The 13,034-nt window shown below is 46.8% G+C and overlaps 3 protein-coding genes across 3 annotated transcripts in view; 2 read left to right on the forward strand and 1 right to left on the reverse strand.

Annotated features, from left to right (window-relative positions):
* The first annotated feature begins 884 nt into the window (after window positions 1-884).
* On the forward strand, window positions 885-7,742 carry LOC119222314 (uncharacterized). Its single transcript, XM_062560871.1, has 8 exons — window positions 885-1,362; window positions 2,964-3,073; window positions 3,252-3,336; window positions 3,427-3,622; window positions 3,856-4,973; window positions 5,103-5,902; window positions 6,401-6,604; window positions 6,709-7,742. Exons 1-8 carry the CDS (start codon window positions 1,154-1,156, stop codon window positions 6,951-6,953), a joined length of 2,967 nt encoding a protein of 988 aa, XP_062416855.1. The 5' UTR covers window positions 885-1,153; the 3' UTR covers window positions 6,954-7,742.
* An 84-nt stretch (window positions 7,743-7,826) lies between these two features.
* On the reverse strand, window positions 7,827-12,159 carry LOC119222315 (butyrophilin subfamily 1 member A1-like). Its single transcript, XM_037478854.2, has 9 exons — window positions 11,902-12,159; window positions 11,668-11,733; window positions 10,938-11,303; window positions 10,557-10,844; window positions 10,362-10,460; window positions 10,244-10,279; window positions 9,851-9,874; window positions 9,715-9,768; window positions 7,827-9,627 (listed from the first exon to the last, which is right to left on the reverse strand). Exons 1-9 carry the CDS (start codon window positions 11,903-11,905, stop codon window positions 9,038-9,040), a joined length of 1,527 nt encoding a protein of 508 aa, XP_037334751.2. The 5' UTR covers window positions 11,906-12,159; the 3' UTR covers window positions 7,827-9,037.
* Window positions 12,160-12,464: 305 nt separating this feature from the next.
* The window catches only part of mfsd8 (major facilitator superfamily domain containing 8), a 4,144-nt gene continuing 3,574 nt past the window's right edge, over window positions 12,465-13,034 (forward strand). Inside the window, exons 1-2 of the mRNA XM_037478436.2 lie at window positions 12,465-12,823; window positions 12,919-13,001. Of these exons, the coding sequence (XP_037334333.2) occupies window positions 12,765-12,823; window positions 12,919-13,001 (142 nt within the window). The 5' untranslated portion in view covers window positions 12,465-12,764. The remainder of the gene's footprint in view (window positions 12,824-12,918; window positions 13,002-13,034) is intronic.

Genomic DNA, 13,034 nt, shown 5'->3' on the forward strand with positions numbered 1-13,034 from the left:
GCCAGTTACACTGTTTGCAAATGTACGTTTTTGTATACGGTGTAGTATTTATTTTATTGAAGTGGATTTATTTTTGAGGACTAACTATCTACTGTTCCTAACACTAGAAAATCTACTAACTGCTAGAATGTAGCCAGGAATACATGACTGATAAACTGTGATAAACTGTAGCCATTTGCTGTCTTAATAGGTCATGTAGCTTTATGTGTCTCACTGTATTAACACATGTATTCTAGGTAATTCAATAGAAAGTGTAACGTTTGCTGCTCTCACCAAGTTCTCCGGATGTTATACTTGAATATGCTTCTCTACTTTAAATATTTTCTGTCATGCCTTTCTTTGGAAGGTAAGAAAGGAAAAGACGTAGTGTACTCCGTCGCCAAAAGTATCAAACACTATTAACAACTTCACTGTATTCTGTGTCTGACTCGGCATACTGCCGCTGAGTGAATGTGACTTCCAGAATTGTTCGTATGGTGGATTTTTTATTGCCATGCCTTTTCTTTTATCTCTGTGATGATTAACTACATGTGCGTTGACAATTAAATTACAACCCACTCGTAACACAACCATAGCTCTACTTTCCAAATGATTACAAGCTTGTGCTGTGTGTAATGATAATATAAAAACATAATAATATAGTCAAAAAGGAGTGAAAAACTGCATGAACACAAGATTGCAGAAAACATCTGAACCCATCTTAATTGGGATTGGGGGATACTGGCCTTAACTAGCTGTTTTATTGGGTAGGTAAAAAGTACCAACAGCAGTTTAATACCAGTCAAACATAATTAAGTTACTATTAGCAATATGTATGGAGTCAATGTATTTGTTCCAGGGGATATTTTTTACAGAATATGTAGGCCTAGTGGTCAAATTTGTGGTGCACTTCTGAAATATGACATCATTTCTGAGCAATTCTCTTGAAATTAGGACCAGTTATTTAGTAACAAGCTGCTTAGAGAAGCTGGACAACATACATAACAACACGGGTATTTCCAGGACGGATCATGACCAACGTGCCTTCGTATCCTTCATTTCAATCTGTAACAGCTCCAATCGATTTAAAGGCATTGCTTCTGCGTGTAACCTACAGACCCCATCGAGAGTCCCCGATCCTGTATCTAGTGTTTGAATCCCGACGGCTGAAGGAATGCATCTCCCGGGGAGGTGGGTGCACCCCATTTTACCATTAGGACCCCAAAGGATGTTGTGCACATGCGCACTGGGGCAATCTACCGGAGCGCGAGAGGTAGGGAAGGGAGTCCTAATGGCGGAGAATGTACGGTCGCCTTTTGACTACCGGGAGCCACCGACCCTCGACAGCGACGGGGATGGAAGCAAACCGCCGCCGCCGAGGGGGTGAGTGAGCACGGGGGAAAGCCCACGCTTTGCCCCTCCGGGGGGAAGGCTGCGTGCGCGCGCGTGTGTGTGTAGCTTTCACCGGGGTTTCTGTGTGCAAAATGCGTTTGTTTGGTTAACATCACAAGATGCGTGATATCAGCGTTATAATGGAGAAAAACGGATTGGGGGGGGGGGTGTTTTTCTTTGTCTATTTATTTTAGTCAGCAGCCGCTGTGTCCCGCGTGGACGCGTCTCCCCACACCCGCCTCGCCTCGCGTTTAATCCACCGCCTTTTAATTTTGGTGTTTTGAACGGCAGCGGCGTCTCGGCGTTAGCTGCCGGAGGCTAACGGGCTAGCTCCGGTTTAGCATCGCTGTTAGCATGCGCCCAGCGGGAACGCGTCCGCTGCGGTCGCGTCGCTTGGCCGGTGATGCGCCGTCTGGTCGGTTTGTCCCCCGATCACGTCTGGTACAGTCGCAGACCCCGCAGCGTGATATCCACCGGAAGAAAAAAAAAAAACAACAACCCGTGTTCGCGGCCGTGTTGTGGCGCTCCGGACACCGCTCAGCTGCTGCGAGATCTGGACTCGTGGCTTGTTTTGGCTTCGAGTAAACACAAGTTGCAGACACCCCCCGCACGGCTACAAGAAATGCACCCGAAAACGGCTTACTGTCACCGGGCTCGTTAAGTTTAGGGGCCGCTTTGTGGTCCCCGTTAATGCATGTGGGACGTGATTGATAGAGGGGTGGGGCCCATTTCAATGTACGGATGGTGAAGACCCCTGAATTCAGTTTGCACACTGGGTGCCTGTTTCTAGTAGATCTGTGTGACGTCACATGAAATCAGGTACCTGTACTGGCAGGTAAACGCAATGGGTTACTGGCCTCGATGTGATACTCAAAGTAAATGGTGCCCAAGTATTGATGGACAGGCTACAATCATTATGGTGTCAACAAAACATGCTAAAGGAGCTGTGTTGAACTGATACCGTAGTTTAGTCTTTTCTTTAATAATACTGTAAAATCTATATTTCAGTAACTTGAAGTCCTCGTTATCAAGGAAAAATGTGTCTTTTTTTTTGTTGCATCATTGTAATTAACATACAGGAATACAGGGCATTTTCAAATGAATCGTTTGGCCATTTTTGTACAAGCATTTCTGTAATTTAGATTAATTAATCAACATACTCATGAGTAATATGGAAGCAATTGACCCTTCGATGAAATGCAAGTTATAATGTAATATGTCGGCTTATTTTCTTCTACTGTACTTCATATACTCAAAACCTGCCACCAAAATATCCAATTGTCTATGTTTCGATGACTTGTCAAATTTAAGACATCTGCATTTTGCTTTACAAACAAAAATGTAACCGCTGCCGCCATCACTGGTTAAGCACTTTGTAGCCTTGTCATTTTTGTGGATGAGTCACCCACCAAAGAGAAATGTTAAGTGAACAGATTCAATTACTGCTTTGTTGCAGGTCCCTCATGTTTTGCCCATTTCAGCTGCCCGCCATTCAAATATTTACCAGAGGAAAGTGTGAACGTATCATTATGCAAAACGAAGCTCGGTCTACAAAAAGTAAATACAATTTCTTTTTTTCTTTTTTTTTACAGGCGAGTGTGTGGAAGAAAAAGGAAGGGAACACCTGTGAAGGTGTGTGACCGTGCGTACGTAACAGAAGATGAGGAGGAGGAGAGCATGTCGGAACACAGCTACAGCCCTGGTACACACACACACTTCACCACCTGCTGTTTGTGTATTCAGCCTCTGGTGCTTATGGGTGTACCACGTTGTAATTGGCAGTATATTGTAGTACAGAGAGCCACCTTTCATCTTGCAAACATACGGCTGGTGTTTTGTGATGAAGCGGTTAAGATATAAATACTCCCAATCTCTCCCAGGTGAGGGCCAGTACCCAGAGGGTGCAGAAGATCGCCTCCCCCCGCCTGGCAGTCCCTACTACTTGCCCGATCCCACTCAGCTCTGGTAAAGGAGACCCTCGCTTAAATGACTGTGCTGGGTGGTGTTTTTCCAGGTCAGGGGTCCAAATTGCTCATTTCTCTTTATGCTTTCCAGTGTGCCAGAGTTGGGGGAGGAGGGAGCGAGTGGCGTCAGGGGACCTGTCCTCTTCCATCCACCGCCCAACTGTCGGATTAGAGAAGTCCACTGTGGGACCCAGGTGCGGTTGGTTGTCATAGCAATCCGAGACATCGCCAAAGGGGAGGAGATCACAGTGGACTACAGCCTAACTGACTGGGGGGAGAATGCAATGGTGAGCTTTGAACTCTGGATGTTCAATAATTTTCCGATTGCTAAACATCTCCTGTGAAAACATTTTTTTAATTCAACGACCGCTGAAAGATGACAGCAAAAAAATGGAGCCCTGGAGGCTTTATCCAGACATCCACAGCGGACATTGGGGCACTAATCCAAATAACAGAATGTAAATCCTAGCGATATGTTGAGCTTTTTTAATTTGTTTTCATTTGAAATGTGTCAAACCAGGAGGAAGAGGCCGGCCCCCACCCACTGTCCCTCTCTGTGTCTGATTACCTTACCCCTTCGTGGTCATTGTCACCCTCGTCCTCCCCACTCACCCACTCTGAGCCCAGCGACTCGGACCGCGAGGAGGACGAAGAGGAGGAAGAGGACGACGACGACGATGATGATGAAGACGAGGAAATTGAGGAAATAAGGGGCCGGATGCTTCGGCGGCGCAAGAAGCGCAAGCTGCCCGCCGAGGTGGATTCGGAGAAGAAGAGCGCGCCCGCATCCACCAGAGGCGCCGGGCACCCCTGCTCCTCGTTCTCGCAACCGGCGCCTGTCGCGGCCCACGCCAGGTCCCAGCCCCCGACCAGCGCCCTGGCCCCCCCGACCACCACCACCACCACCACCACCACCTCCACCACCACCACCAACAACAACAACAACAACAATATTAACATGAACATTGGGAGCTCCGGCGCCGCCGCAGTGAGCCGGCGGCAGCACTGCCCGTACTGCGACCGCCACTATCGCTCCCTGGCGCGCCACCTGGAGAAGCACCACGCCAACCAGCCGGACGTCAGGACGGCCATGGAGCTGGCGCAGCTGCACGCGCACGCCTCTTCAAATGGCGGCGCCTCGCACCCTCACCCCTCGTCCTCGTCCTCGTCCACCGCCGCCACACACACTCACTCCTTTGCTGTCCCTCAGCCCTCGGCCTCCGGCGCCGCTCCCCCTCCTCCCCTCTTCTCCAGGGAGAGGGAATCGCCGGCCACGCGCTCGGGCGCCGGCGGCGTCTCCTTCTCCCTCCCGCTTTCGCCGCCGGCCTCGGCTCAGCCGCCCGCCGCCAAGAAGGGAACCGGCCTACCGCTGCCCGGCTTAAAGCGCGCCGCGGCCCCGCCGGCGTCGCGGGTTAAGAGTCCGTCGCCACCTCCCACATCCGCTCCCAGAAGGGGTCGGAAGATGAAGAGGGAAAAGCACGAAGAGCAGCAAAAGGTGGAGGTGGAGAGCTCGAGGAGCCAGGAGGAGCTGGTGCCACCTCCTACTCCCGAACCAGACATTGATCCCAATGAAGATCTCGAGCTGAGCGGAGACGGAGAGGAAGACGCATCAGAGGAGAAGAATGGAGAGATTGTAAGGTATTGTTGGATTGTTGTTACCAATCTGGTATTTATTCTTCAGGGGTTTTGCTTTGTTTTTTTGTGGTTTCAACTGCTTTTTAAAAGCCCCCCCCCCCCTTCCCCACTTCTATCTTTTTTTTTTTCCAGCCCACAGAGACATCACATGTCTCCAATGCTCTCTTCCCTCTCGTGCTTGGTCCTCTACCTGCGGCGCCAGCAGCACTCCTCTTTCCTCTCTCTAACCCGTTCGCCTCACTCTGCCGAGTCCTGGCGCCTGCTCTGCCATTCCAGCCTGTCCCTGCTCATCCTCTACAACCGCCACAGGGAATGCGAGGTGGCCAAGCTCACTGTCCAGGACTACCACAACCGCGTCACTCCTCCGGCCATCTCCATCGGCGGCGCCCCTGCCGGCATGGAAGCCCTGCTGTCCCCCTTTGAGCGCCAGGTCCTCTGCAACCTCCCGAGGGCCAGTGTTTTGGGCAAGCGCGGTCGCATCCAGCCGCTTATTCTCCCGCCTCACTGTGAGTCCTGCCTGGACCTACTCCTTCAAACCAGCCCCAATGTGGGCGTGGACCCAGAGAGCCCGTACGTCTTCTCCCGGCCCTACCACTCGCCCGCCACACCGCTCCGGGGCACGGACCTTCTGAGGAACCTGGCGCGGTCCAGCGGGGCCAAAAACCCCGGAGCTGTGACGGCGACGCGCGTACGCAGGCAGGTCGCGATACTTACTCAACTGCTCCTATTGGATGAGGGTGAGGGCCAGCATGGAGCCACCAAGCAGCTGGAGGACTTCCTGGAACGAGAGTACCATGTGACACAGAACTGCTCCACCATCATACGGGACCCGGCACTGATGGGTCGCGTGGGTCGCGTGGTCCTTTATGGGGAGAAGGAGGGCGTGCTGTTCAGAGGCATGAGCCTGCAGCACATCTGCCTCGAGTTGGATGGTAAGGAGTTCCATCATGTTTTTTCTATTTTTTATTTTTATCTTCAGGTAAAAGGGATTTGGCTCGTCGGCAGGTATTTTAGGCATGCAAAGTTTAATTTAATGCACGTTGTGCTCAATAGTTCACTAGTGTAAAACTATTGACTATGGTTTGGACTGTGGGAGGAATGTCAGCTTTTTCAAATAAATATATAAAAGCTTAACACATCTAAACACTAAAGGTGTACTAGGACCTTATTATACTAGGAACTTATTTATTTTTCTAATTTGATATCCAATGCTGACGCTAACATACCAAAGTATGACTGATTGGCAAGAATCCAAAATAATAATTTCCCAAAATACACAAAAAAAAGATTTAAAAAAAAAATCCACACACCAACATATTTTGTATCAATTACCGTCACCATTTAATGTCTGAATCTGGAGGGAAAAAACATAGTGGGTTCTGTTGTGTTAGGATCTTTAAAAAAACCCGTTAACTACCCCCCCCCCATAGTAATGTCCGGCAACTCGGCCGAGTCCTTCTCGGAAGAATCTGAGGCCGAGGAAGAAAAAGAGGACGTCAAAGAGAAAGCTGAGGTGACGGTGAAGAAGAAAGGACCGGGGCGACCGCCGCGGAAGAAGAGAGCCACCGTTCCCTCCTCGGTCTGCCCATCGATAGCCAATGTTCATAAGAGAAGATGCATTCCGCCCAAATCAGGTAAACCACCTGCCTCTCTCAGGCCTACGACCTCCCGAACATCAGTCCCCCTTCCCCTGTGAATCGGATCCTGTGCATCCTCCTCCTCCTCCTCTCTCCCACAGGGAAGCGTGGCGTACTGAAGCGCCCCTGGTCCGAGGACGAGCGCGTGGCAGTGGAGACCAACCTAAAGAGGAACCTCATGGAGCTGCGGGTGCCGGCGAAGGCCGACTGCGAGCGCTGCCTCGAACTCTGCCCCCTGCTGGTGAGCAACCAGCGGGACTGGAGGGCTATCAAGTTTTACGTTCACAACCGCATCCAGCTGCTGAAGAAGCAGGGGAGGCGGGAAAGCGCCGCCGCCGTGTGCTAGGTGGCGGCGGCGCGGGACAACTACCATATTGTAAAAAAACAAAAAAAACACCCCAACAGCAATCGTAATGAGCAAGCTGAGTGCAGCTCCTCTTTCTGAGTGCCGTCCCTGAAGTCCGGTGCATGCAGTGTCTCATCACCCCCGGTCATAAGTGAGCTGTGTAGTAATGAGTTGCTCCAGTTGAGACACGTGGGGCCCAGTATCTGCGTTCTCTTAAACTGCTGGACAAGATGTAGGCAAAGATGTGAATATGCGTTCAAACAATATGCGTTTTTATGTCATCCTCATTTCGTGAAGTAGTTGATTGGGGAGAACAGCGGGATGTAAAGGAGACATGGAAGGAATGCCCCTGCATTTGGCTAATGACCAAACAATGTGTAAAGCTTTGGAAGAAGTAAACCAATAGTTCTGATTTTTTTTACATCACCACAGATAGACTATGTATGAACTTGTATAGTTTGTGTTTGATATTGACTGACGTGCCCCCAACCTGCGGCGCCAAAATCAACGTGCGTATTAGAAAGTATTCTTCATAGTCGAGGACCATAATGCACCTACAAAGTGGTTCATGCATACCTCTTCTACCATGGTCGTAGTCAGACTGTGTATCAAGGCACACCTACTTGAATTCATTGTATTAAAAAAAATCATTTCAAAATTAATTTATGGTATTATCCATAATGTAAATACTTCCTAATCTATGAAAAATATACACTAGTGATTGCATAGTATTGTGTTATGTGTACATACTGTAAATACTACCTGTACTTATTAAAGTGTATGACATTTTGCTGTGTTTTGTTAAACTAAATTGTGAAGTGAGTTTTATATTTTGAATGTGGGGTGAAAAAAAACGAAATAACAAATATAAAGTTCTCTATTGATTGAATTTATTAAAAAAGCTGAGTCACACACATCTTAATTAACGATATTTGGTCACGGTTTGCTTTGTTCCAGATGCCAAAATATGCACATGTTTACTGTACCGTTACAAGACCAAGAAAACATAGTTGTGTATCATCTAAAAAAAGTAGGTCAAAAAAATCAAACTGAACAGATAGTGGATATGAAGAAGAAAAATAGTTGATCCGTCGTATTCCTGCTCCTATGTCAGACATACATAGAATTTGACAGCTGACACTACAATAATGGACAATGGGCAACAGAGCAACGTAGTACAGGAGTCCTGCAGAGACAGCAGATTGCAGCCAATCACCCTCTCTGCAGAGCGGGTGACACCAATGAGGGTTTCCAGATGCCAACATGTATGTTAAACTTAACTTAGTGCCGCTGCCAGAGTCGTGTTATTGTCACTTTGTGACCAGCGTCTCGATGTCGATGCTGCCATCACAGATTTGTGTTGACTCAGTATTTCTGTTTGTGGTTTGTTTACTGTAACGTTACAAGACCAAAATAACCAAAAGCCACAAAAAGTCACACAGCACAAGAAATAATAACTTTAAAAATGATTAGAATTAATGTTTAAATGAAATTTGTTTAAGTGTCAGTGTATACTTATTAGGGTATAAATGCACATGAAAGCCTGTGTTTACAGAAAAATACCAAATGAAATGTGGATTCATCACTTTCTTTGCACAGAGTTGGATTCTAAAGATTGACACCACATCTGCAGAGAGGTTTCAATATTATTATTCTGTCCCTCACAAGCACATTTGGTTTGGAGTTTGAGCTGGAATAACAATATAAACAATAAGAAATGTTATCACATAGATCCTCCACGTCCTACTTGTAGAGTCACTAGTGCAGTATTTCTGTTCGGAGTGTTTTTACTGTAACGTTACAAGATCAAAATAACCAAAAGCCAAGAGAACATATAGTTGTGTATCATGTAAATAACTAAGGCTTAAAATGTATTCACATTCCAAAAATAGGAGTCACACGGCACAAGCACCATAAAAAATGATCATAATTAGTGCATAAAGGAAATTTGTATAAATGTCAGTGTATACTTAATAATAGGGCATAAAAACACATGAAAGCCTTTACTAATACGGTATAAATGCACATGAAAGCCTACATTTCTACTTTTAGGTTACTCAAAAGAATGAAATAAAGTCAGTCAGTCAGTCCTGAACTACAGGAGTGTTCATCTGTTTCCATTCTACAGATAACGGCATGTCTGGTTCTTCCCTCGGTTCTTCCCTCTGTAATACCTTCATAGCTGATTGGTCGCCTTTACCAGGATTAAACAATGGAAAGATGTCCCCTTTGAAGGTGGTTGTCAAACTGCTGATGAGACAACCATCCTCCACGTTGTAAAAGGAAAGCTCTCCACGGTCGTGATCCAGAGACACACCGATCGTCCGGAGTGTGGAGCTGAAGGGCAGCAAAGCGCGTGGTTCTGTGTTAAACCGGAGTCCATCGGGGGAAGAGGACAGGAACCAGTAACCAGATGTGGTCGGAGGGAAATCAGACTTCAGGGGGGTGTCAGCTCTACTCGTAACTCCTACCCACCAGGACTTTTTCAGAGGTACAGCATCATTTTGCCTTAAAGAAACCTCCCAGTAGTGTTTTCCAGAAGAGAAGCCAGGTGTTCCTGTGACAGCTGTGAGACAGGTGACTGCGTCTCCATCAGGAAAAGGACCCTCACCGTCTCTAACTAGACTGTCCTTGATTTTGAGATGAGGATTTCCCGCCTGAAGCGTGACATTTACTGAGAATTGAAAACATTAAGACGGTCAGATTAGACAGAAACACTTGGCACATAATTGTTATTTGCAATAAATTCTTGAGTTGTTACCGTATTTATCCTTGATTTCTTCTGATAGACGATGTGATGGGATCCATTCTGCGTCTGAATAGGAACAATAATCATTACAGAGTGCAAATTGTGTATGTTTGAATTTTACTTGAATAGTGACTAAGTTACTTCTTACCTGTTTTTAAAAGGGGGACAGTCTCTGAAAAATAAGAAATAAAGTTAACCCATAGGTTCTGTTCATTTACAGCACCCAACAGATTCCACACATGAAGTTCAAATTTGTTGTCATAACATTTACTGCTCGGCATGTGAACACAGATTCATGGAGTCTTCCACAGAAAGAGCTTTCCATGGTTTGAAAGAAACAACCCTGCAAAAGTTTTCAATGCGTCGAGGGCCCAATGAGGAACTTATTGCATTTGGGTTAAAGCATCCAATGCTTGATTCATAGAAGGTGCTTTTTAAAACGTGTCTCTTTCAAAAAGTGCTCAACATGATATTGAATACTGAAGTCACTTCATACTCATCACAAACTGTCATAATAAATGATGCGTCTGGTCATTCTCACCGTCAGCAGGTTTACCATCAGCTGTGGGTTCCTTCCCTGAAACATAGAACATTTTCAGGATTTTTTTACCAAGTTTATATTTAAAACATCACAAACACTCGTCTCAAAAAAGCCAAACCTTTAGATCTCTGTTTCCAGTACAAGACTCCAAGTGACACCACAGTGGCTGCGAGGAGCAAAGCAAAACACACCCATCCAGCTGGGGAGGATTTAGGCTCTAAAGGAATAAGGGATGCGTCGTTATGTATTGAATCTGAGCGGAGATCAACAAAAAAATGGTGCAACGTGCAAATAAAATGTGACCCTTATTTACCACTTGGAGGAGGGCTTTTCAGGCGCACTCTTGCCTCTTTTGGCTCTTTGTCGGAGATGCCTACTGAGCAGGAAACCTCAGAAGAGCTGGTGACGAGAAGCCAACTGTGGACGGACTGAAGACCGGACGAGTCCTCGCTGTGCCTCAGACTTGTGGTGGGTTGAAGAAGCTGCCTTTCATCCGACCAGCGCAGGTACGGCTTTGGGTACCAGCCTTCTGACTCACAGCTCACATTCAACATGTTATCTTCCTCCCACGCGGCTGACAGGATCGGGGAGGTTCCCACCTCTAGGAAGCAGGAGGACGGTGGACAACACATTTATTATAAAGCAGAAGGGGGAGATTTTTCAAATTGAAATAATCAACTTTAAAGAAACTCACCCGTCACAGTGAGACTGACAGTTGCCCTGTCATAACCGCGCTCGTTGCTGACGTAACAAATGTAATCTCCAGCGTCTTTAACCGTGGCTTTTTCCAGCTTCAGGCTCACGTCGCCCTCCGTCGGCCCAGCAGACGCCGCATCCTTCAAGCCAAACGAGACTCGGCCCACATACGAAGCATCCTGGGATGCATTATCAAACCTCTTACCCCGGTAAGACATGACGGGGGAGTCGAAGTTACCGCGATACCAAGAGATCTCCAAACCATCCGCACCTTGTGGCGGATTGTACCAGCACGGTAACGTGATGGTGTGGCCTCGTCGCACGGAGACAGGGGTCCTGACCAAGACCTCAAGGCTACCTGAAACTTAAATGTTAGTACCTGTAAGTCAATCTGGGTTTTGGTAACATGTACGTTCTAAACTACTTAATAAAGAGGCTTTAATGCCTTTATTAAACTGTAGCAGCGTTTTAGTTGATGAAGGATCATGTTGAGAATATCTATAGCTCCTAATTGCAGAAACAAACGTCAATAAACATAAAAGCCGTTTGAAAATGTAGCACAGAATGTAACAATAGGGGAATACATTTGAATAAGCTCACCAAATGCATAAACATGTAAGGATGGAAAGTCGTGCATTGCAAAATGCAAGGTTATGGAGAAATAAACATAACATAAATATAAAACGAATACAAATACGTAAGAATATGTAAAGATGCACGTGACTCACCTGGGGCGGCAGCACACAAAGGTGCACCAAGAGCGGCCACAAGGCACGTACACATCATCAGTGCGCCTGGAAAATGGGATGGACACAATCTATTAACCAACCGTAACATCGGGACGTCCCAAGGTATCCACACCCCTCTAATTAGAATCGGGCGTGAATTAATACAGATTTTAAAATCAGAAAATGAATAGAATCAGATGAATGAGACTGCAAACGGCGCGAGGCGCGGCCTACCCATCGTGCTGCTGTAACTCCAGGGGGGAAAAATCCTCAAACGCTGCTCCTTGTTGGCTTTCGGTTTTGAACGCAACAATTAAGAAATATTAAAAAAAAATACTAAGAAGATTTTAGGTCAATTCGGAACAATGGTGGTAAAACAACGACCGCCGACACCATGCGCTCTTATCCAGAGATTTTCTTGGACTTTCACTTTTGATAACCCCGGAAACAACGCGCAGATTAATGATTAAGGGGGGCTTGGTCGTGCGGCTCCGTGATACCTTCAAAAAATGCTCCCCCCCCCCCCACGAAATCAAGTGCATTTATCCACTTGTTGAATTTTTCCTGAGAATAATCCCTTTGATAGAATAAACGAGTTTAGAACCAATTCATTTAGACACAATTCAGACATTATTCAAATGTTGCAACTGGTTTTTTTTATCCAGAACACAAATGCTCTATGAAGTGTTTTACTTTAACTCGTATACTAATAACACTTGTTATCGTGTTAAACGACACCTCTCGTGACGTAATGCCATTACACCCTCCCTTACAGCAGGTGGCGGCACGCGCTTCAAAACTCGTTTTTGCAGTCCGTTTATAAATGAGTAAGAAGCTTCTGTGACTCACACGCTTCACCTTTGGTTGGAAACTACTCCACTTTATGACATCTAGTGTCATCTAGGGGCGAAAGTAACGCTGTGTGTAAGGATGTGCGAGTTTAGTGTGAGTTTGGGAGAGTTAGCGTTAGCACCGTCAGCTACACGGTGACTTAGCATCGCGGTTGTGGCTAGCTGACGTTAGCCGACGTCGGATAATTGACGTAACGTTCGATTTAAAGGTCGGGTCCGCGCGGTCCGATACTTCACAGTCGGACGATGTCTCAACTCTCCGACTCCGACGACACCACTCCGCTGCTCGGGGACGATTCGGCCAGGTGAGTGCAGCGTGCCGACGGCGTCGTGTTGACGCGAGTTGACGTTACAGCCGCAACTTCTAAATCGCGTGTGTTGTTTTGGTTCCTCTGCACAGTGACGACTCTCAGGATGAAGATTACAGGAGTCGTTGGCGGTCCATCCGGGTGATGTACTTCACCATGTTTCTCAGCAGCGTAGGTGAGGAGGAAAAAGCCCATTGCGGAGACTCCA

Source organism: Pungitius pungitius, chromosome 1 (genome assembly GCF_949316345.1).
Source record: "Pungitius pungitius chromosome 1, fPunPun2.1, whole genome shotgun sequence".
NCBI lineage: Eukaryota > Metazoa > Chordata > Actinopteri > Perciformes > Gasterosteidae > Pungitius > Pungitius pungitius.

Coding starts and splice junctions, on each gene's coding strand:
- LOC119222314 (XM_062560871.1), top strand. CDS start 1,154: ATGCATCTCCCGGGGAGGTGGGTGCACCCCATTTTACCATTAGGACCC. Junction 4,974..5,102: donor AAGAATGGAGAGATTGTAAG/GTATTGTTGGAT, acceptor TTTTTTTTCCAG/CCCACAGAGACATCACATGT. Junction 6,605..6,708: donor ATGCATTCCGCCCAAATCAG/GTAAACCACCTG, acceptor TCTCTCCCACAG/GGAAGCGTGGCGTACTGAAG.
- LOC119222315 (XM_037478854.2), bottom strand. Junction 9,875..10,243: donor TGATGGTAAACCTGCTGACG/GTGAGAATGACC, acceptor CTTATTTTTCAG/AGACTGTCCCCCTTTTAAAA. Junction 9,769..9,850: donor TGTCCCCCTTTTAAAAACAG/GTAAGAAGTAAC, acceptor GTTCCTATTCAG/ACGCAGAATGGATCCCATCA.